The 24,679-nt window shown below is 33.1% G+C and overlaps 3 protein-coding genes across 3 annotated transcripts; all 3 read left to right on the top strand.

Moving 5' to 3' along the window:
* Positions 1 to 4,684: 4,684 nt before the first annotated feature.
* LOC117905065 (probable peroxygenase 4) lies at positions 4,685 to 10,044 on the top strand. Its single transcript, XM_034817985.1, has 7 exons — positions 4,685 to 4,918; positions 5,024 to 5,116; positions 5,212 to 5,297; positions 7,871 to 7,965; positions 9,418 to 9,543; positions 9,643 to 9,789; positions 9,864 to 10,044. The coding sequence occupies exons 1-7, from the start codon at positions 4,846 to 4,848 to the stop codon at positions 9,877 to 9,879; spliced, it is 636 nt and encodes a 211-aa protein (XP_034673876.1). The 5' UTR covers positions 4,685 to 4,845; the 3' UTR covers positions 9,880 to 10,044.
* Positions 10,045 to 13,218: 3,174 nt separating this feature from the next.
* Positions 13,219 to 15,833, top strand: LOC117916339 (plasmodesmata-located protein 6). Its single transcript, XM_034832326.1, has 3 exons — positions 13,219 to 14,096; positions 15,103 to 15,249; positions 15,367 to 15,833. Exons 1-3 carry the CDS (start codon positions 13,358 to 13,360, stop codon positions 15,375 to 15,377), a joined length of 897 nt encoding a protein of 298 aa, XP_034688217.1. The 5' UTR covers positions 13,219 to 13,357; the 3' UTR covers positions 15,378 to 15,833.
* Positions 15,834 to 21,904: 6,071 nt separating this feature from the next.
* On the top strand, positions 21,905 to 22,630 carry LOC117911634. Its single transcript, XM_034826039.1, has one exon. It carries the CDS (start codon positions 21,976 to 21,978, stop codon positions 22,366 to 22,368), a length of 393 nt encoding a protein of 130 aa, XP_034681930.1. The 5' UTR covers positions 21,905 to 21,975; the 3' UTR covers positions 22,369 to 22,630.
* The last annotated feature ends 2,049 nt before the right edge of the window (positions 22,631 to 24,679 follow it).

Here is a 24,679-nt window from a genome sequence, read left to right as displayed (position 1 = left end):
AATGAAAAAAGAGATAAATTAACAAAATATTTATAACATATAATTTAAAATAATCTTTTTACTTTTTATTTTTTGAAAAAGCAAAAATGTTCTCATACATACATGGTTTAAAATAATTTTTTTTTTTATTTAAAAGATATTTTAAGAGTATTTTTTTAAGAAAATTAATATTTGTTGTTCTTGAGAAACAAATTTTAAAAATAAAGTAATAAGTTTAATAATTTTTTTAAAATGTATTAGCGATTATTAATTTTAAATTATTATTATTTAGTTATAACAAAATAAATTAATTATGTTTTTATAAGATATTAATATCTATATTTTTATAATATTTATAAAAATATAATTTATGATTTTATTATAATAATATTATTTACATTTTATTAAAAATATGTTTTTTTTTTAATTTATTTGTAATGACAAAATTATTCTTTATTTTAATAAGATTTAAAATAAATTTATTTATATTATATTCATTAAAAAATTATTTTTATAAACAATTTATCTAAAAAAAGTTTTTGATTTTTTTATCTGTAAAAAAGGTTTTAAAAAATAACTCCCAGTAAAAAATCAAAATACCTCCTAAATATGAATTAAAATAAATGAGATTTTATTATTTTAAAAATTACTTTTCATTTCATTTTTGTTGGGACGTCATTTGTATTTTTTGGCCCTGGGACCTAGGCTAGAGCCTGCGCGACGCCCAGAGTAGCCTCCCCAAGATTCGAACCTGTGACCTTAAGGTCCATGCGGTTGCCATCCTGGTACCATCTTGGCTAGTATTTATATTTTTTGGCCCTGGGACCTAGGCTAGAGCCTACGCGGCGCCCAGAGTAGCCTAGGTCCCAGGGCCAAAAAATACAAATGACGTCCCAACAATTCTCATCACCACTTATGATATTAGTCAAATATAGAAATAAAGGAGCAAAAGAATAAAATGAAAATTCTCATTTTCCATTTGCGCATAAGAGAGTATTTTGTTAGCGTGGAAGGAAATGATGAATCCTTTAGAAGAAAGACCGAAGTTACCCATGCGTGATTTTCCCTAAATCATGCGTGTTCAGATTCATCATGGGTTCTTGTTCCTTTTGCGTCTCTGCGGCCATTGTGGCCTGTGGGTGGCTTCTCGTCTGACGCCGCAAAAAATCTAAATTTTTTTTTTTTTTAAATTCCTGTATTTCCATTCTCCGGAGCCTGTTGGCACTTGAGTGGGTGACCCCACACACTTATCATGGATAAAGTTAACACTTAACAGTGAATCCTGGAATTTCATCTGTTTGCTGGCTTGAAAATTGAAATGCTGGCAAAGTGAAGGCATTTTGGGGTCCGCTTTAACCTCTCATGCTTGTCACTTGTCACTCAGTGGCCATGGATGCCCGCCATAACTAACTTCTTTTCTCCTTTGGAATTTTTTTTATTTCTTTATCATCTCGTATCACATGAGCTGATTGTTTAAATGCCCAAAAAAAAAGATTTTTTTTTTTTTTTAATTTAGACTACGTTTCGTTCCCATAATCTTTTAAGGAAAATGTAAGGAAATAAAATAGGAAGAGAAAATAAAGAAAAAAAAATTAAGCCAATAAATTATTTTATATGTTTTTAAAATTTATTTTACTTTATTTTTTTATTATATAAAAATTAAATAATTTTAATTATATTTATTTTTTAATGATAAAATCAAAGAAAATCATTTTCTTTAATACTTTTTTCATGCATCTATATAATCAAACATAGTTTTAATATTTTATGGATAATTTTTATCATATCACTCATCACATAAAAATAAATCCGGCAAAAGTTACCTTTTTTTTTTTTTTTTTTAACACTTAAAATGTGTTTGATAATATTTCTACTTCAAGTAATTTTGCTTTCCACACAAGTATTTTTCTTAAAAATGTTTTTAAGAGAATCACTTATAAAGTGTTTCTTTGTAAAATATAAGTGATTTGTCACTACAATAAAGGTATGTTTGATAATGATTTTACAAAGTGTTTTTTATATTTTTAATACTTAAAAATAAAAAAATTAAGTGTTAAAAATACTATAAACTTTTAAAAAATTCCCTAACAAATACATTCTAACAATTCATTTAATAATAATTATAAAAGTGTTTCTAATATTTTTAATACTTCAAATTTTTTTATCATTAAAGTGTTATAAAAATATGAAATGTTTCCTAAAATTAATATCAAACACACTCTAAAAGTGCATTTTGGAGTAATTCTAGAAAAATATTAAAAATGTTTTTTAAAATCAATGCCGAATGATCTAATTGATCTTTCAAATATTTAAAATATTTCCTAAAATTTATAAAACATTTATTTATTTTTTTTATAAAAAAAAAAACATTTTTTGAGTTAAAAATGTTTCCTAACAGCACTGTAAAATGAACTTTTTAAAGTAATTGAAATCTAATATTAATTTAGATGGTGTTAACTAAATGTATTATCCTTTTTATCAAATTAAAAAAAAAATTATACACTTCTCCTCAAATTTTTATTAAATACATCTTGTCCTAGTAAAAGTTTCAAATTTCATAAGGGAGCCAAGTGATAATTAAAAAAAAAAAAAAAAAATTCGATGAACTTATACGCACAAGATATATTTGAACAAACCTCGATAGAGGTTCCAATTAAAAAAATTTCTCCAAATGAAGCAAATTAAATAGTGAGAAAGCGTGATTTGTGGAAAATCTAAAAGTAAAAGAAGAATTTGATGAACTTATATGCACTAGATATATTTTAACCAAACCTCGACAGAGGTTTCAATTAAAAAAAATTTCCAAATGAAGCAAATTAAATAGTGAGAAAGCGTGATTTATGAAAAATCAAAAAGCAAAAGAAGAATTCCATGAACTTATACACACTAAATATATTTAGTCAAACCTCGACAAAGGTTCCAATTAAAAAAATTTCTCCAAATAAAGCAAATTAAATAGTAAGAAAGTGTGATTTGTAGAAAATCTAAAAGTAAAAGAAGAATTCGATAAACTTATACTCACTAGATATATTCAGCCAAACCTCAGTAGATGTTCCAATTAAAAATTTTCTTTAAATGAAGCAAATAAAATTGTGAGAAAGTGTGATTTGTGGAAAATCTAAAAGCAAAAAAAAAATTCGATTAACTTATACTCACTATATATATTTAACCAAACCTCGGCAGAGGTTCCAATTAAAAGTTTTCTCCAAATGAAGCAAATAAAATAGTGAGAAAACATGTTTTGTGAAAAATCTAAAAGCAAAAAAAGAATTCGATAAATTTATACGCACTAGATATATTTAGTCAAACCTCGACAGATGTTCCAATTAAAAAATTTCTCCAAATGAAGCAAATTAAATAGTGAGAAAGCGTGATTTGTGAAAAATCTAAAAGCAAAAAAAGAATTCAATGAACTTATACACACTAGATATATTTAGTCAAGTCTCGACCGAGGTTTCAATTAAAAAATTTTCTCTAAATAAAGCAAATTAAATACTAAGAAAGTGTGATTTATAAAAAATCTAAAAGTAAAAGAAAAATTCGATCAACTTATATACATCAGATATATTTAGCCACACCTCGATAGAGGTTCCAATTAAAAAATTTCTCCAAACAAAGCAAATTAAATAATAAGAAAACACGTGAAAAATCTAAAAATAAAAGGAGAAGTCGATGAATTTATAAGTACTAGATATATTTAGCCTCGATGGATGTTCCGATTAAAAAATTTATCCAAACGAAGCAAATTTAAAAAAAAAATGGTAGTGTGAAAGCGTGATTCGTGAAAATCTAAACGCGGCCAGCTGGAAACATGCAAGTATTAAAAAGTAGTAGGCGGCAACATGCAGGTGGAGCACGTGTCAGGAGTTTTATCCCTGGGCTTCCGCCGCTTGCGGATACGCCAATTCATTACTTTGGGTTTTATGATTATCCATCCATCCAGATGTTTCATGCTTCCATCAAATAAATAGATGTTTCCAATTTTACCCCATTCTACATGTCGTATCATCAAGCATATATATATATATATATATAGAGAGAGAGAGAGAGAGAGAGAGAGAGGGAGGGGTGGGGGAGTGACTTATAAGCATGTATCTCTTCGCAACCCATCATTTTTCTTTTTGTAAAGTTAAAGCCAATTGCTTTTTTCTTGGGATTCTTCAAAATCCTTCAATGTCTATTTTGGCAATTTCGTGGCTTTATTCTTACTTCACCACCCAACCACAGGTAAAAATAAGCTCATAATTTGATAATATTGAGACTTTTTACATTATGTGATGATCGTTGTCAATTCCGTACCCCAAAAGCATAATTTGGACATGTGATCTAACAATGGGCTTGTAACTCACCCTTTTTTTTAAAATCATTTTGAAGATTGGATATTGCACCCAAGTATAGGTTAACGGAATGGCCTGGTCAAACGGAAAGTGGGTTGAGATTTGGAGAGAGGCAGCGTCTAGGCCACCAAGCATTTTCAAGGTGCATATTAAGACATACCTGTCGTTCAAAGAAGGACGCTTCTCCAACTTTATTATAATGGGCATCAAATCTAAAACAGAGGCACGGAGGCATTGCTTATTGGTTACTGTTTTTTTATGGAAGCAAAAACATTGGGGTAACTTTAGAATTAAAATAAAATAAAGTTACAGAAAAGGAACAGTGCTGTATAAGGAGAGTTGGGGAACAGAATCGTTGGCGGCGCTCTTGCCTTGTATTTATGGGTGTGCTGTCAGATGCAACAACCCAGTCTTGGGTTCCCTCCTTTGCTTTGAGGCCTTTTTCACGATTATTTTCCTTTTCATCCTCTAAACACCAGTACCGATACCCACCCCCACCCACCCCCAAGTTGATTAGAGTCTCATACACATGGCTTCTTCTTCATCGTCTTCTTCTGATGATTGTAGGCCCATTTCGAATGAAGGTCATGAGAGCCTGCAGGGTGGGTTGCAAATGATCCTCTCCATCTTTTTTGGGTCTTTTATTTTGTTCTTTAGGGAAGCTAAAGAGGGTTTTTTTTTTCTTTTTTTTTTGGGCTTTCATGCAGGACTGGGGGGTGATCTGAGTGCTCTTCAGAAGCACGTTGCTTTCTTTGACCAGAACAAAGACGGGACCGTCTACCCATGGGAGACTTACAGAGGTTTTTCTCCCGTTTCCCTTGGCTAAAAATTCAGTGGAAAATTTTTGCTTCTCTCTTTGGAAGGATTCTCATGGGTCGTTCTATTTTTGTAACAGGCTTCCGCGCAATTGGGTGTGGTATTTTCTTGTCCGCCGGCAGTGCCTTTTTGATTAATCTCGCTCTCAGTCGGAAAACTCGACCGGTAAATCTCCTTTCTGCGCCATTTTTTTTTTAATTTAATTTATTTAAACAAATTAATTGTTAGTTAAAAGCAACTATACTTGTGACTGTCGGTGATTAAAATAAGAGGAATTATCAAACACTTGTTTAGTCTAAGGCCGTAGACAATAGCGTCATTCTGACAACCTGTAAGAATTTGTGCCTTAGAGATAGATTCGCATTAGATTCTGCAGGGTGAGGCCAAGTCATCAGTCATCAGTCATCACCCACCACAAGGTTTTTTCATTGAGAAATAGACATTGGGTGGACCTAATTTGCAGCCACATATTTTGGTGCTTATAACTTCATATTCTATACCCTTTGTTGACCATTTCCCCAGAGGGCCAGAGCTCATAGGGTCCCTGTCTCTGTCAATCTTGCACCCACCGGTCCCGACGGTTTTAAAAAATAATTCCTGAATGATCGAAGTTGAAAAAATAATTCCAAATCTATTTTTGTTCAGATAAAAAAATAAAAATAAAATAGAAGTGAAAGATCCTCTTTTCAAAAGAGGATTTATGAACTTTTAAACAAATTATAAAAAAATTATTTTTTTAATACACGATTTCTAAAGTTCCATTTTTTTATATGAGAAGAGATGATTTCAAAAAAATTTAATAAATGAGAAATCATTTCTTGAAGAGGGATTTTCACAAAAAAAAAAAAAAAAAAATTGAGAAATATCTCTTAAAGATACGATTTTTAAAAATAAAAAATAAAAAATAAATAAAATCAAGTGAGAAATTATCTCTTAAAGAGACGATTTTCACATAAATATATATATGTGAGAAATTCTCATTTAAAAAAAATAAATTCAAGTGGGAAATTGTTTCTTCAAGAGAATATTTTCACATGATTTCTCACTTCTTAATTTTATTTTATTTATTGTGAAAATTGTCTTTTCAAGTGACGATTTATCATTTCTTAAATTTTTTTGAAATTGTCTCTTCAAGAGATAATTTCTCATATAAAAAATAGAATTTTAGAAATTGTGTCTTTGAAAGACAATTTTTTTATAATTTTTTTAAAAAATTCATAAATCGTCTTTTAAAGAGACAATTTTTCACTTATAATTTATTTTCTCTTTTTTATTTGGACAAAATTACGGTAGATTTAGAATTATTTTTCCTACTACAATAATTTAAAAATTATTTTTTAAAATTATCGTACTCTTATAAAAAATCCTCTCATAAAATAAAAGAATTAGTTACCTTTTACATTCCCAAGTAAAAATTATTATTTTCTTTTGTCAAGATTCTTCCTTGTGGCCATGTCATCTTTTCTTAAACTTATTTTTAAAAATTGTTTTGAAGTTCAAAAAAAACAAAAATAGTATATATATTTTTTTTAAAAGCATGGGTGTTTGATAAGTTGTTTTTTAAAACACTTTTTAAAGCAAAAAACGAAAAAAAAAAAGTAAAAAATTTAAAGTTTCAAGTGATATATGTTGTATATGTAAATCCTAGAGACTATTTAGGAATACACATTGAAATATTTTTCAATGTAAAAATAAAAAGTTTTTTTATTACATATACATACACTTAATATCAAATTAAGGATAGAATATTTTAAACTAATTTTGATTTAATATGCAATTAATTTAGTCAACTTGATTTCATCTTATTTGATTTACATTCCATTTAGCCAGTGAGAGAATTCAAAAAAAGTATAATTGTCTAGAGAAAAGAAATAATAAAACCATAACTCACCCTGAACCAATATTTTAGTCTATTATTTTCTCGTATTATTTGAGTGTTCTAAATTATTTTTAAAAATTATTAAACTTGTTAATAAATTCAACTCGTAAAGTCTTATTTGATTTAAAATTAGTGAGAAAATTCATAAAAGTGTAATTATGTGTAAAGAAGAAACAACTATGTCACTTCGAGTCAATTTTAGGTTCAAATTATTTTTAAAAATTAAAAAATTATCAACGAATCCAAAGCATTCAAAGTGTGCTTGCTTCAAAGTATATTTGTTTATTGAGAAAATTTATAAAATTATGGTTCCACATATAAGGGAAATAATGGAGTCATTTTAGATCAATTTTTGTATTAATTGAGTGAATATTTAAGTTTCAAATTATTTTCTAAAATTATTTAACTTATTAGTGAATTCAAGGCATTAAAACCTACTTGATTTGGGTTTGAAAATGGTTTTTAAAAAAGCTTTTAGTTTTTAAAAATAAAAACTTACTTTTTACTGATTCAAAAATTGTAGCACATTATCAGTAGCAAATTTGTTAAACTGAAATCAGGTAGGACACCACTTCACATCTTTTCTTATGGAGAGATGTCAGCACCGGCAGAGCAAGCTGGTGGCACATCCACCCACCATGAGAAATAAAATCAAAGTAGTGGCTTATGATGTGTATGAATCTCTGGACTCATAATTTTCTTTGAACCCTTATAATATGACACAACTGGGAACAAGAAGAAGAAAAAGATCATGAAAATTTTTAGTAGGCTTATCAAAAGATTGCTTAGATATGGCCACTTGATCTGGTTGTATTCATGGGTTTGGTGATGATGACAATTCAATTTTTGCATGTTGCAGGGAAAATTCCCTTCTTTACTCCTCCCAATTGAGATAAAAAACATCCATATGGCCAAACATGGAAGTGACTCTGGAGTCTATGATGGTGAAGGAAGGTATACTTCATGTTTCCATTTTTGCATTCATTTCCATTTTTACATGGTCCTTGTTATGGGCATGTCCACAAAAAAAATTTAGATAATAAATGACAAATATATCATCAAATAGTTTAAATGTCACTCCAATTATTGGTGCATTTATACTAAAGCTTAGTAGTTGTAGAGGGCTTTGAGGGCTAATTGAAGATGACGATAGACAACTAATTTTTCTAAAAGTTGGCTATGTTTGGTTCCCAGAAAATTTGAAGGAAAATGCAAGAGAAAGAAAATACAAAAGAAAAGGAGAGGGAAAAAAAAAGTGAAGGAAAATAAAAAAATAGATTAAAAGTTGATAAATTATTTTTTTTGTTACTTCAAACTCATTTTATTTATTTTAACTTATCAATATAAAGATTAAATAACTTAAAAATACATAAGTTTTTAATTAGTTTTAATCATATTTGATTTTCTTTGATATTTTTCATAGGATAACCAAACATAAAAAAATTATTTTCCTTTGCATTTTTTTTCTTTCCTTAGTATTTTGGAACCAAACATAACCTAAGTATGTAGGTTTTAAATCCACCGTGTATATCATGCTTACATGTAAGTTTAAATTTGTAGGATTTTGATCCACCATGTATATCATACACTCTAACATCCTTCCTCACGGAAAGTCTCTTTTTAGGGTTTATATGTAAGCTTAATAAAGAGGGGAAATAAACATGTGTTGAGATTTGAGCCCATAATAAGAGTTCATTTATTAGTGATTCTAGGAAGTGTTTTTACTATCTTTAATACTTGAAATTTTTTATCATTCAAGTGTTAAAAATGTTATAAATGCTTTATAGAATCAGTCCCAAACAAACTCTTAATATCATGCACTCCAGCAAATAAGAATTGGAAGATAAAAACTTACTCTCAGGTTGTTTTTATACATACCATGAAGTGATGAGGGGAAAAATGGACTACAAATTTCTACGTATTGATATTAGGTCAACATGTTAACATGGCTTATAAGTGTTGCTTTATGTGGTGTTTAATCTAGTATCTTCATTTTGGACCATATTGTGGGTCTATTAGACAAAATATTGCTCTCAAATTTCTATACTTTTTTAAATGTGCCAATATTGAACTTAACTGAGCAGAGTCCATGGCATCATCCTGAGAACCAGCCAACTCAAATATGAAAGGTGCATTCCACCAGAGAATGGAGCTAGGGTTTACGAGTTCGGTCTGCTTGAAATTGAATTGGCCGTATATTAATTGTATAGTTGTACATTCTCATATTTAAGTTTACTTCATGCCAGGCCCAGAGCCAAACGGTCTCATTTCCAGGTTCTGATCCCACTTTCTCATTGAGAAGTGACCACCCAGAGTCCCAGATCCAGTTGTTCATGCACTATACTCTGATCTTCTCCTCCTTCAGATTCTGAATTTGATCATTTGTTTCTTCCATCTTTTTTAAAGGTTTGTTCCTTCAAAGTTTGAAGAGATTTTCTCCAAGCATGCGGGTGCTAATTCAAACGCTTTAACATCTGATGAACTGCTGGCGATGCTCAAGTATAACAGGGTCCCAAAAGACTACAGTGGATGGTTAGTTTCCTTGCTTCATAATTCCAGAACGCCGCATTGGTTCTTCCCTTAAGTTTTTGAAGAAAATCCCAAATACTAAAACGGTGAAGTGGATTGCAGGCTTGCAAGCTGGACAGAATGGAAGATCTTATACTTCCTTTGCAAGGACAAGAATGGTCTACTACACAAAGAAACTATTAGAGCAGTCTACGATGGAAGCCTGTTTGAAAGGATGCAGGAGGATAGAGCTTCAGCTCGGAAGAAAGCGTAAATGATCAAATTTGAGCTAAAACTGATTTCCTCTTTCGTTCTTATTTATTTATTTATTTATTGTTATGCAGTCCTCATTCTGTCTAAAAAGGGGCAGACTGGTAGCATCATCCCTTCTGGTCTCGGGGGTTGCTGGTTGGATTGCCTGATTTTAGAATTGAATCTGACATGGTTGTTTTTGTTTGTACAAATTCAGCAAGTGTTTGATTGGTGTCTGAAATAAAATTTTAGTGGATGCAAATTTATTATTTATCAAGAAAAAAAAAAAAAACTAAGATTTTCTTCTTTTTACCCTTTTATTCTTTAAGAATAAATATTGGTAGGCTGTGTCATTGGGCCGTTCAGAAGTGAGGTCTGCCAAGATATGTGTATGTGAAACAAGCCAATTTGGAGTGGCCCATTCATGTATGTACACTTACTTCTCTTTGAGTACCAAATAAGGGCTGTCACATGCTACCACCATGAATACCAATTGAGATTAGCCTGGTTTCTTGTTATACCAAGATATTTTCTGTTTTTTCGTTCTTAAAATAAAAATAATAGTAATTTTTTTATAAGGTATACAAATTATTAAGGTCATATTTGATTCCCGGAAAATACCAAAGAAAGAAAAAAATTTTAAAAAATGATTTTCTCGGGATTTGAGAAAAAAAAGTCGAATCTATATATTTATAAAGGAATTAAATAAGTGAAATGCATTTGAAATAGAAAATAAAAATAATTTATTGATTTAAATTTTTTATTTTTATTTTAAGATGTCAATGTAATTTTTAAATCTTTAAAATAAATACTATTAGTTATGGCCTATGGGCCAGCCTTGTGAAAAATAGAATCAAACTCAAAAAACCATAGAAGGGCCAGACAAAGGCAAAACATAGAGAAATTTTGATTGGGTAGTAGGGCCTGACTCAGGAGGTTTTGAGCAGCCTAAGATGGGTGCATAAGGACACTGAATTCCAGAAATAAAGGTAACAGGTGAAGCGTAGGAAGGTACAGGGTGCCCATGAGAAGGCCTTATCTGGATGGCAAAATGACAATCAGCTGGTCGGGTGTTAAGGCAGAAGCCTATGTGGGCACGTCAAGGCAAAGACAAAACTACCGTGACTTTAATATAAGGACATTATTGGACCTCACCTTCCTCTCTTCTTCCATCTGTTTCCTTTTTGCTTTGATGGAACTACCCCTGCCTTTTTCTTCGCATCATCAATTCTTCCAAGATCATTCCAAAACCATTCTCCCATTGATACGTCCACCTATTGTTTTCTGTCACATGCCCGCATAGCAAGTGTCGCTTCTCGTCTACTCTTTTAATCCGTGAGGGAATAAGAGACTGACCTTAAACTCGTTTACGTGTTTAAGGATTTAACTTTTGAAGGTCACTGTCGCCCTTAGAACCCAGGAAAAGTTGATTCCAGTTTGGTTATGTGACACCCAATAATAACTGGTATCACCAAAATAAATAAATTGAGAATTTTATTAAGACCCTTGAACCATTCCTCATTTGGATGCATGGATTGCTAGATACAAGAAAAAGAAGAGATTGATTTATTCTAAGTAACACAATAAATGTAATGCCAGCAGATTCATGGTGTGGGAATTTATGGATTTTGGTTCCATATCTCAAGAACCATATTCTCTAAATTATTTGTTCTCCACTCTATTTCTCTTCTTATCCATTCCTTTTCTCCTTCAGAGACCAAATGGTTGGATCTCTCAAATGACAGATAACCATATTCTTGTCTCATTTTGTCTCCCACTCTTCATCATCACATCAAAATATGACCTCTAACATAAAGCTCTGAAACTCAATACTAGGCCTTTTCTGGCTTTCTCCAACCCCTGGTTCAGTTTGTGGCAACCGCTGTCTATGGTGGGCCCATGCACAAGAGGTGGGAGTGGCTTCCCTTGATGCCTGGTGAAACCATCACTTGGGCATACAAATGAGTTGGGTTTCATGTGGCAGTGGTTCAACCCATATATTTCCAAGCTAGCTCCTTTCAGGGTCTAATCGAACTGTCGCGATTAAGGGGTTACGGAGATAAATAAATTGTGATATCCCAAAGAGAAAAATTTGTTAAATGGTCATATAAACAAAGTGTCTTGTGTCAATTGCCGATCACAGAGACAGACATCCTTGCTCCCCCACCTCTCCGCTCCAAATCAAGTAGCTTTTGCTGTGCCCACTTGAAAACCATGGTCATTCAACTCATAAACAAAGAAAATAATCTATTCAAATGCATTGGAGGGGGAGGTGGTTGAACAACTATTGGGTAAAAGAGGAGCATCAAAATTTTCTATCATTCAATACTTCATTAAAGAAATTTTATGCAGAGCAACCATGTAAGGTGGTGATCGTTAGGCATCAAATAAATTATGATAATACCTTTCAACAAAAAAAAAGAAAAAGGAGAGCGGGGACCCAGTTTGGCTTTTCCCAATTCCAAAATGTTTGTCCTGTTTCCACAAATATGCAGGCATGAAGATACCAAGTCATATATTGGAAGACTGTTCATAGATGGGAAAAATGGGTCATCCTATGAAATAATGGCTGTTGCTTCAAGTTTAAATGAAGGCCTGTACTAAATTTGACTGGTTGAAATGTTACAGTTGTTACCCATTCACAAGAGAGCCCTTCTTCTCTTTTCTTCTTTTGTGTAAAGCTTCAAAGAAAAAAAGAAAAAAAACCCAAACCATGGAGTTTCTGCTTGGTGGGTAATTCAATTCATAATCATCCATCTCTGACTAGTCATGAATGCTTTTGGAACCTGCTGTTAACTTTTTGGAGAACTCAGTTCAATTCTTAATCATCCATCAATGAAGTACTTAATCATCCATCTATGAAGTAATAAAGAGGTTAGGTTGTCAAGTAGGAATCTCGCCCTTCAATAATTAGGCCCATTATTTGGTGTAAAAAATGATGAATCCCACCACGTGGACTGGAAATTTCATCAATTACATTGTGTGGGTGTTGACTCGATTCGGGTTTGGAGTCATTTTCAAATTTAGTTTTAGAAAAAGGTTAATAAAAAACTCATAGGCCTGCTAAAAGTAAAAGTCGTTCCCTCTTGAAGAAAACTGCAAGGTATCCGTTGTTGGACTTAGCGGAATCCTGCAACCAGTAATCTTCAATTATGATCGTTAACAAGATTTTACTTTGATATATATATATATTTCATGTTAAAAAAATCATATTTAGTTATTTAAGTTATAGATTTTAATCCTAATAAGGTTTTAAAAAAAAAATTATAGCATTTATGCAGGGGTTTAATTATCGGCCCTGAAAAAGGAGGCCAACACCATCAAGTCAAAATGGTTGATACCCATCTAGTCATTCTACTTTACTATCCCATTTTTTTTATTTTTTTTATTTTTTTATTTGGAAAAATGATCATCATATACCATATACAAAAATCAAGTTGTCTCACTGCCTTACGTAATTCTGCGTGAAGCAACCACAGCCTGCCAAAGTTCTCATAGACTCGTACACTTCCATTACTTCCATTCCATCAGCCTAGACCTTTCAGTTCTTCCTGCTCTCTAACTTTGGCTAACCAAACTGGACAGCATGTCTGTAAGCCTTTCTCTTTGTCTCTCGTCTCTCTTGATTTTTCTCATCACCTTCTCAGCTCTGCCAAGCCCTTCAATCTCTGCCATAGACACCTTCATCTTTGGTGGGTGCGCTCAGATAAGGTACTTTCAGGGCTCACCCTACGAGTCCAACGTCAATTCTATTCTCACCTCCCTCGTCAACTCAGCCTCGGCTCCTGGCATCGCCGCCCTCTACAACAAGTACACCGTCCCTGGCCCCACCTCTCAGGACACCGTCTCCGGCCTCTACCAATGCAGAGGCGACCTCAACCCCGGCGACTGTGCTCGCTGCGTGGCTCGCTGCGTGTCTCAACTCGGAGCCCTCTGCCTTGACTCCTGCGGCGGCGCGTTGCAGCTCGAAGGGTGCTTCGTCAAGTACGATAACGCCACCTTCCTAGGGGTGGAAGACAAGACGGTGGTGGTGAAGAAATGTGGGCCGTCGATTGGGTATGACTCCGACGCGTTGACCCGCCGCGATGCCGTGCTGGGCTACCTGGAGGGCGGGACCCAGACTTTTCGGGTCGGGGGGTCAGGGAACATCCAGGGTATGGCGCAGTGCGTAGGGGATCTGAGTGCGAGCGAGTGTCAGGATTGCGTGTCGGACGCCATCGGACGGCTGAGAAGCGAGTGTGGGACCTCTGCTTGGGGAGACATGTTCTTGGCCAAGTGCTACGCGCGGTTCTGGGAAGGTGGAGATCGATCGCACACTGCAAATGGTAAGCGGATTCACCACCCAGGCCGGTGGTTTCTGGTTTCTGGTTTTCTTTTTTTGGGTCTCTAATCTATTTCTGGTATTCCTAAAACCTCATTGAATACTCCTGAATGTTCCATTTTCCCAAACTGAAATGTAAATGCATGGGTTTCAACTGTAGGCAGCCTTCAAGGTATTTGGGTAAATTCGGAGTGTTCAAGAAGGCTTCTTTTTTCCCCTGAATTTCCCCTTTTACTACCAAACCTTCCTTTGTGTGTATTAGAGTGTGGAAGAGTGGAAGTAGTCAATCCAATGTGTGGTTTAATGTACTAGAATCGGTATTAAAAAAAAAAAAAATCCCTCTCTGCTTGTTCACTGTCCAATGGAGTGATCTAATATAATTTTGTGCTCTAGATTCTGAACGTGGCTTAAATGCTTGGGTTCACCATGGATCATGAGATTACCATAATTTTCATTAAAGCATACTATAATGAAAAGAGAATAGAGGAAAAGAGGAAAAGAGGAAAAGGGGAAAGGATACCTTCAGATCTTATGGGGTTCCATGCTGAACCTCATGGAGCTTCTTGTATTTGACTCTAGTTGGCATTTGATTACATTTTTCCAGTGTCAAAGTACTTGGACTTGGCTTTACCCAAAAAAGCTTTATGTAAAGCATACACTTTGGTATATAATTTCGCATTTCATGTGCCAACCCAGGCCCCACTTTGAATGAATGTCTCATAGGACCCCAAGAATCCAATGCCAATGCAGTGTGACAGTGGCCCTAAATTCATATGATTTCTATTCTAATTTGCTTGAAACCATGCATACCAATCAAAACCCTAATCACCGAAGTGCAAAATGAATTTCTTACAATGTTTATGAAAGGGGAATTCAGTTTCTCTGAGGCTCTGGATTCATCCCATTCATACAGGGAGCGAATATGAATGAGTTCTAGTCACCAATTGTTTGTTGTGGGATTGATGATAATGAGAGAAAATTTCATAGCCTTTTAAATTTTCCGAATGCAGATGGGTATGGTTATGATCATCATGATCATGATAACGACAATGATGAAGACATCGAGAAGACATTAGCGATTCTCATCGGGCTTATAGCAGGGGTTGCGTTAATCATAGTTTTCCTTTCCTTCTTAAGAAAAGTGCTTGAAGGAAAAGGTATGTCTCTCATCCTTTGATTTCTTTTTCTTTTTCTACCTTTTTCCTCCATGATATGCAAAGCTAAAGTAGCCAAATTCTCTTATTATGATTCCATTTATGAAATTGCAGGAAAAGATGGCAAATGAATCAGAATCCGCGGAAGTCTGTTCCAGTTACTGTTCCATTCTCCTTCCTTCCTCTGGTAAATCAAGTCGCTTTGCTTTCGGTGGTTCCTTTGCTTCACTTTTTTTCTCTTTTGTTTTCTTTTCATCTCTCTTCTGTAGTTTCCTTCCCACTTCCTCTAAAGCATACCTTAAAGGCTAGCGAGAAAGATGTTTTTGGAAACAGGTACCTTGAAATATGTGAAAAGAAAGTTGCAATGAGAAGAGAAGTCCCACACATTCCACATTCCCCACACCCACGTAACAATGTTAGCTTTGTCTACTAATATGTAAATGGCATATTCTTTTCACTGGAAAAAGTGCTTTGTGATGCTTAAGTTAAGTAAACATTGTTGGATCTTTTGTATTGTTTTTGCTGAATTTTTACCTTTCCTGCAAAATTTAGATATGAACATACTTGTTTTTAGATTCCGTTTCAAAGCAGTATGATTTAAAGTCTATTTAACAATGCTACGAGAAAAACATTTGATAGATGATTCTCTTGAAATTGCTTTTAGAGAAAACGTTCCAACTAAAAACATTTTGTGTGATGTCCCACATTATATAGGGGAGAAAGTTTCTAACATTATATATGTATGAACTCTTAACTTTATAAATGCATTTTATAGCCGTGAGAATCCCTTTAAGCTCAGGGTAGACACAATTGGGTGATATATAGGAGTTTCTTTTAACCTTGTAGACGAGTTTTAAATCCGTGAAGATCCCTTGAAACAATAATATCTATACGATTAGGTGTGGTGCAGGTTATTACGCTCGCACTCCTTACTTTTGGTGTGGGTTGTGGTTACACTTTGACTAAAAACACTCTCAATCAAACGCACTCCCTACTTTTAGAGCTCTAGATGTATCTTTCACTCATTATCAGAGATTTTTTTATGAAATGATTGTTCGAAGGCAAAAATTTTGATGGTATTTGGCTACAACCCGTCTCTGTTTTCTAAGGGAAGCCTTATCCATCCACCTCAATTTCTGCTTATAGTTTAAGCTTAAATCCTCTCAGGGTTGATACCTATTGAATCAATACTGATAGGATATTCTTGCCATACCGGTCAATTCATGTCAATGAAAGATACAATACGATGAAGAAGACAATGTTGTCTCCCTGTTTTAAACTGGTATAGGCATATATAAAATCCAAAGTTGATATGGGATTTAAAAAGGAGGGTCTATAATGAGAAGCATGATACTAGTGGGGAAGAGTATTATCCACGAAAGTACTAGACATAGAATCTTCTCTCTCATCCATTATCCATAGCTTTTGGTATTTGCTTTAGGCCAGTATTAAGATATCATGAGTCAGTCTCAATCTAATTTTAGGCACCAGCACTTTAGTTCCTTTTTTCCCCATCAATCATAGAGAGCTTTGGTTCCACCCTTGGCTGGTGTAGTCGGGGACCCATGGTTCTATTAATTTACAATCTGTAGTGTCACCTGTGTGCTGAGAGGTCTTTATATATTCCTTAACAAAGCCACAAAGCAAGTGATAATCATGACATTCAGCAATGGGGCCATTAAACAACTAAGGAAAGTGATCATTTTTTCATATTCAACAAAGGGGACATTATACTAAAGGTGATGACAAGAGGCATGACAAACTCAGGGGCAGATGATTTATTTATGAATCATATAAACCTCTCTTGGAGAAATTATTGTTTATTTATGTTATCAACGAAATCTTTTGTTCTATCTCTTCAGGTCTGTCTCAACTTTAGTATGTGTAGATTAATCGTATGGATTAAAAGAGGAACACATATTTGATGTATAATGACTCGTGTGATATACTAAGACATCTTGCTCACAACTTTTTCTTGATTTAAAAGTTTGTGTTATATTATTATGGAATTCCCTCCTTGTGTTGATTATGGGTCCTCTTACAATATTAAACGATTTTTTTTTCGATAAATATCGAAAAGACATCATCGATTAGATGATTTCATATATTAACCCTTTGGATTACATGGTTTTGTACCTAAGACTCATCTAGTTGCATATTTATACTTTAATCTCATCTATTTTTACCATAATTCAATAATAAGATTTCATGACACGTATTTTAACGATCAAGATGAGGAGTTCGAAGGCCTTTGATAACATGTCAAAATAATTTATGTAAATTATGAAAATTATCCTTATATTTTTGCTCTTCTTATAATTTAACTCTTAAACTTATTTTAAAATAATATCAACTTTGAATTATATCTAAGTGCAAATAATGTTTTTGTTGAATTTTTTTTTAGACATGGATTAAAACTTATGAGACAGATACCTAGATGTTACTTATATCTTATTTCATCTAACATTATAACATTTATATGCATAATTATACTATTTTTTTATTAAAAAATCTAATAAAATGAATTATGTGACATTTCTATGTTTGATTCTGCCCAAGTTTCCTTTTAAAAATATCATTTCCTTAAAACAAAAAAGGCACGAAGAAAGTTAATTGTAGATCAACTAGTTATATCATCCATAATTGTCTTTTACTGAGGTAGGTAAACCCAAGAGACTTCCCCTTTGAGAACCTTCTATGAGAATTTCTTCCCGTACCATTCAAGCAAGTTTGAAATTTTTTAATCTTCTAATTCAATTTTCTATAAAGATATGAAATGATGAAAATAGGAAAGCTCCACTTTACTGTGACAATGACAATAAGTTGGCGCATTCCTCTTTATGTTGATGGTACACGCCTCTTGAATCTTTTCTTATCAAATTTTTATTTGTAATTTTGATTTATGTGTAATGTCTATACCATAGAAAAATAATTTAAAGGTACGATTTGAATAATTTATCCAGCTACCCTAAGAAATAACCCAAAAAAATAATAATAATAAGCAATAAAAGTAGAGGGAAGTTGAAATGGGGATTTGCATTTGATTCAGTGGGGGGCAGAGCCAACCACTTGATTGCAGCTGTGGCGTCTAGTTGGTGGTATGTAGAAGATGATTAGTTCCGAATGATTCCCTTCTAACTACTAGTTCAAATAACATGACAAAACGCCTAAAGGGGGAACTGGGAAGTGTTTCTTTAATTGTCCCCATTTATTCATATGTTATTGTTTTGATTTTCTAGAAAGAACCTACCAGGCTACCACCATATGCTTCTATGGGATAGGTTCCAAATTCTCCACGCTGCGCTGCCCAATGAAAGCAAGACATACTGCTTGCTGCTTACAGTTTACGTTCAAAGCATCCACTCTCTTGACCTGATGACACAAAAAATGAACAAAATAAAGCTATGGTTGTTGGGTGCTCATTTTTTTCTTTTCGCATGTCTCACATCATCACCTAATCTATATTCCCTCTATCGGAGGTGCATGGACCATTATTATCTACTGTATATTTACCCAATAAAAAGAGAGTTCTTCCCTTGATTCCATCCTTCTCACTCTAGCATGTTTTCTTATAATTGAAACCATCCAACAATAAGCCAAACAAGTCTTATAAAATATATACACAAATATATGAATATCCACCCCATGCCTTGGTGTAATTGTGAAATTATTAATAATGGACATATTAGGCCATGTCCTGCCTCATGGCTACATGCTGGTTTTGTTTCCCGTACCCTTCAATTGAAAAAAACCAAGGACCCCCATGTTTCGAAAATAGGTACAATTGGGGGATTCGACACCGACCCTTCGTTTTAAAACTGCACCAAGTGAAAGAGGCACCAATAAAACTTCCCATCACAGTCTTGGTTTATAATAAGGTTCAAAGAGGGAGTAATTGTGGTTGAGTTGTCCTCAATCAGTGGTTGGAAGAAGAGAATCCTAGGCCATATTTATTTTCAAACCTTAAGCCCCAACCCATTGTTGGCTATACCCACATGATTCCTAGGATATCCAAACCATGAAATTGAGGTAAATTTTAATATAAAAAAAAAAATCAAATTCCTTATTTTAATCAAACATTAAAAATGGGAATTTTATATTCTTTTAGTCTATGAATTTCCTTTTGGATTTATGATTCTCATTCCCAAGTATGATCCAAATTTAATCATATGAACCTTATACTAGATATATAAAATCAATTATCTAGTTAAAATGTATGCAAATTGGACATATTATTAGGTGACTACAAATTTAAAACATAGTATATGCAACACTAGAACACCCCCCCTTGGAGATCCTCAAATCTTAATTAGGGTCTAAACAAGGCCCAAGAGATTCAAGCCCCATACACATGAGAGGGCCAAGCCCTATGCAAAAAGAGCCCAAAAGTCTAAATCAAATTATTCTTCCACTAGACCTAACTAAAATGCATTGTCACAATGATCCAATATAAATTTCTTTAGTTTCAAATTATGAAAATAGGCTCAATTTTGGTAACTATCATGTATAACATTCTTCTATTATTAAATAAATAAATCATTTACCATTTTTTTTCTTAGTTTCTTAAACATTATGTCCTGTAAATTAAGTAAATTTCAACTCAATAACAAAAATCATTATTCCCCAACTATTCTTTTGGCAAATGTCAAAAAAAAAAATGATAAACAGGTTTCAAAATAACTATAAAATTCACAAAATAATTAAAAATAAAGTATCATATACAAAAGTTATTTTTAAAACATATTTAAAAATATAAAATATAGGTGATATATATTACGTATTTTTATTAATTATTAATTTATATAATTGCTTTTTAAGAATTTTTAAAAATATTATTATTTTATATATTTAATGGGGTTATTAATTTAATAATTTTATTATTTAAACGAGATTATCAATCCATCTAGCATTCGTTTATCCGCACTAGGAGGGGCACCACATTCCTCCACCTTTAAAGGCGGAAGTCATGGACTACCACATAATTTCCAACCGGCAATGTTGGCTTTCATCATCAAATACTTTCTCCTTTCCGGGGTGAGTACCATATTCCGGTGTCTGCAACAAGTACGTATCCAAAGGTGGCAATGGCATCCAATGACTTTTAATTATATAAGTGGACAAAAATAAATATATATTAAAACTCATCTGTTTTCAAATTAATTTCATTTTTAAATTTCATTTATTTTATCACAAAAAATATAAAATTATCGTGTCAATTTTCTTAACAGATTTTTTTATATCATTTATATATTAATTAAATATGAAAAACATAAATATTAAAATAAATTATACATATATTATCATTTATTTTATATTATTGAATACGACTGAATTAAATGGATGACAATTTAAATATTGATTATATTTTAAAATTAGACATATTATAAGCATTGTCACAATATTATTATCCAATAATATTTAATGTAACTTAATAATGAATGTATACTTATGAAATTTATATTTTTATCAATGCACACAATATTATTATCGAATATGACAAATTATAACATGTATATATTAATTTATTCAATAAAATAATTTCAAAATATCTATTATTACTTTTTATATCATTTAAAGATAACAAACGGAAATTTTCACTTTATATTTTATCATTTTATATATATTTTAATGTTTATAATTATTTTAAAATTTTAAGATTATAAACACGTATATTTATACATATCATACTACTACCATGGTTTTACCATGATTAAACTATTGGCTTGACTAGTGAAATGTGATTTAGTAACTTTTTGGATTTAATGATTAATCTAATTTTGAAAACATTTAGTAAAGTGACTATTAACATAACCTCCTTGTATTAATATTGACTTCATATGGGTTTAACATAAGTAATGTCAGTACTTCTAATTCCAATTATGCCCCCTTAATAAGAGAGGAAGGTAATGATAGAGACGTCAATAGAGATGCTAGCAATGTTGGAAATGATGGATGAATGTTAAACAATACGACAAAAATCAACATCCATTAAGCTCATTCATTGATGAAGTGAATTTCATGCACTTGTCGCAAGATGAAAATCATGGGCCCTAAAAAGTTGGTTTAAACATTGGAGCTACCAGAAAGCCATATAGAGAAAGAAGATAGTAAAAATTGTAGCATTTGAAGATTACTTCTTTTTTGTTAATATTGAGCTCATGAGTATAAAGACTTATCACATAAGATTAAAATTTATCCTCCTTATTAAAAGAGTTGCGATAAGCCTTCTTAATGCTATGCGTTGAGTTCAAATTCAACTTATGATGTTTATAGTCTATTTAATTATCCCACATTCAAATGTTATACGATATTTTAGGTCAAATGAAGGAAAATTTCAAGCAAATATGAGAAAAATATGAGGTTTTCATCTATGAATGAGTAGCAAATAAAAGTCAATCAATATTTTCTTCATCAAAATGTTTTTTCTCCGTCCTCAAGTTTCATGAAGCTACATTGGTAATTTATTTTGGTATTAAAAGAAACCATTAAAATATAATTTATATAAACAATTGATATTTAATGAAATCAAATATTTATTTAACATTATTAGCGAAACGCAGCGTTTTGGAGATTGACAAGTGCACGCGAAACGAGTGCATCATAACGCCACTTGTCATTTTCAGCAGCTTCCAACTGTCGCCGACTGCCCTTTTCTTCGTCCCATAAAGACCCTTCCACAAGGTTATTTCTCGACCAGATCTAGGGTTTTCAGAAATCAAGAATCAAGAAATGGCGTTGGAATGGGTAGTTCTTGGCTACGCCGCGGCCGCAGAAGCAATTATGGTCCTCCTCCTAACCCTACCAGGTCTCGATGCTCTTCGCAAGGGCCTAATCGCGGTGACTCGCAACCTCCTCAAACCCTTCCTGTCCGTGGTTCCATTTTGCCTATTCTTGCTCATGGACATCTACTGGAAGTACGAGACTCGCCCCAGCTGTGAAAGTGAGTCTTGCACCCCCACCGAGCACCTCCGCCACCAGAAGTCCATCATGAAGAGTCAGCGCAACGTCCTCTTGATCGCCGCAGCTTTGATCTTCTACTGGCTTCTCTACTCGGTTACCAATTTGGTTGTTCGCATCGAACAGTTGAATCAGCGACTCGAGAGGTTGAAAAATCGGGACTGAGCTCCGCATCGAGATAAGTCAATTTTACATTGATCTCAGTTGTCTGACTGAATGGATTTGCGTTCCCATATTGTTTGACATCTTGTGTTCCGGATCTGTAGCTTGTTGGTTTACGTTTGAATGTTGAGGATTGTTATTGTGTTAATCCAAGAATACTTTATGGGTTTTGGAATTGTCCGTGTGTTTGATCACTGATAATGTGGGTGTTTGGACTTTATATTTACATACCAATGAATATGGAATCGAATTTAAATTTCATATCCATCCAAAGAAATTCCAATGTAAAAGGCATATTTGGATTTCAGCCCTAATCCCAATTATCTGCAATCAACCCACAGCCCAGGTGAAAGCCCAAGCCATAGATAAGTTAATTATTCTGTTTGTTAACAGTGAGAAAACATAGCTATGTTTTTCACAAAATATTGGTTCTTATGTGAGCATATGGGGTTTAACCTGCTTTTGTAATGGGAAACTTGATTACAATTGGATGCTCTTGGAACTTATATATCTGGTGCCAGGTGCATGATGAAAAGGAAAGTAGGAAGGAAATATTGCGTCTGTATGCTGTTCTCATTTGGCTCAGGCTTGTTGATCTCATCTCAACGTGCAAGTTGGTTTTTCATTTTTAAAACTTTTTAACCATCTTGGAAATGCTAGTGTTACATGCTGAATTTTTAGTTCAGGTTCATACTGGCTCAAAACTAAAGTACTTTTGCTCGTGCTGTCCCAAACAACTACCATGGGAACAAACTAGGGTTTGACAGAAGCAGTTCCCGTGTAATTTTGATAAGATTGTATCATTGGGTTTGGATTTTATCTCTTTTCACTGTTTCGTCCGAAAGAACTAAAAGGGGAATTAGGTTAGCCTACTGACAGTCTGACATCAAACTTGTTCTAGGGTGTATTTTATTTAGGAAAGAGGCTTTGAGCAAAGGCTGACATATGTTTAGTTCAGAGAGAGTTTGGCTTGTCCTAAATTGTGTCTTTTTTGTTCATTTTTGTCATCTTATCATTGTTTTAACTCCTTTATAGACGTTCCAATCAGTACTTGCTACCTGGGATTCTTGTATATAAGGCTTTTGTTTTTTCTCTTCTTTTTGCTTGCATGTTGGTGCCTATTGTATACATCATGTGGACTTTGATGTGCCCTTTGCTTAGGCATTGTTAATATATATCCGCTTTTGCCTATCAAAAAAGGCTTGAACAGAAGACACAAGTGTTCATCCATGTGGAAGAATGATTTTTTTATTTTTTGTCATTTTTTTATAGGCATAAGGGACACACACACATGTATATATTATTATTATTATTATTATGAATAAAAAAAAAAAGAGTCTGTAACAAGACCACAACATAGTACACACAAAGTATGCAATTGATGATGGAGAACAAGCAAGCAGAAGAAAGAGAGAAAAGACACAAAAAAAACCTCTCACTCCCTCGCCTTACTTAGAAGTAATCTAATCTATAAAGTCTATCATGGACAAGGGATTAACATCTACATACAAACCAAGTCAAATTCAGAAAAGTGTTCATGAATGCAAGTTTTAATTGTTTGTTTTGATTTTTCTGAATCTTCAAAGCCCTTTTGTTTTTTTCCATCCAAAGCGTCCAGAACAAGCACATTGGAGATGCCCTTGAGCATTTTTCCACTTCTTGCCCTCAAAAAAGCAATGCTAGTTCAATAAAGTTTCTCTGAATAGAAGAATGCAACACCCAAGGCACACCAAACAAAGAAAAAAATCAGCTTTCACGGGATAGTAGCCATAGGGCAATGAAAGAGCAAATGATTACCTAACTCCTTTTTTTAAATGTGGCATCCATTTGGCATACTCCAACCGTCCTTTTAAGCTACTTAATCATCAAGATTCTATCCTATGTTGCTTCCCACATAGAAAACCCACCTTCGGACCCCAAGGGCTCCAAACATAGCTTGCAAGGAAAGACTCATTTCTTCATTGAACTAAAGACTTATAAGGATTTAATAGAGAACTTGTCGCTCTTGGAACCCTTCCACTTCAAACCATCAATCTCCTCTCTTATAACTTAACTAGCTTGGAGTTTTTGGAAAAAAATTGTCACTACTAGCCTCTAATTATGAAATTGTTTGAAAAAGCAATGACTCCACCAACCATTTTCTTCATATGGCTCCCAAACCTTCACTACCCATGCATTTTTGTCTGTAACTAAAGAGAACAAAGATGGAAAAGGATCTTTCAAAGATGAGTCACTACTCCATCTATCTTTCTAGAACTTTTTTTTTTTGATAAGTAAGAAGTAAGTATATTAATTACAAAAAGGAAACACCAAA

This window comes from Vitis riparia, chromosome 1 (assembly GCF_004353265.1).
Source record: "Vitis riparia cultivar Riparia Gloire de Montpellier isolate 1030 chromosome 1, EGFV_Vit.rip_1.0, whole genome shotgun sequence".
NCBI lineage: Eukaryota > Viridiplantae > Streptophyta > Magnoliopsida > Vitales > Vitaceae > Vitis > Vitis riparia.
The sequence above is the reverse complement of the archived record's forward strand: the minus strand, read 5'-3'. Positions and strand labels throughout refer to the sequence as shown.

Excerpts from the sequence above, each read along its gene's own strand:
- LOC117905065 (XM_034817985.1), top strand. The coding sequence starts at position 4,846 with ATGGCTTCTTCTTCATCGTCTTCTTCTGATGATTGTAGGCCCATTTCG. Across the intron at positions 5,298-7,870 it reads TCAGTCGGAAAACTCGACCG|GGAAAATTCCCTTCTTTACT; the intron begins GTAAATCTCCTT and ends TGCATGTTGCAG. Across the intron at positions 7,966-9,417 it reads GTCTATGATGGTGAAGGAAG|GTTTGTTCCTTCAAAGTTTG; the intron begins GTATACTTCATG and ends TCTTTTTTAAAG.
- LOC117916339 (XM_034832326.1), top strand. The coding sequence starts at position 13,358 with ATGTCTGTAAGCCTTTCTCTTTGTCTCTCGTCTCTCTTGATTTTTCTC. Across the intron at positions 14,097-15,102 it reads TCGATCGCACACTGCAAATG|ATGGGTATGGTTATGATCAT; the intron begins GTAAGCGGATTC and ends TTCCGAATGCAG.
- LOC117911634 (XM_034826039.1), top strand. The coding sequence starts at position 21,976 with ATGGCGTTGGAATGGGTAGTTCTTGGCTACGCCGCGGCCGCAGAAGCA.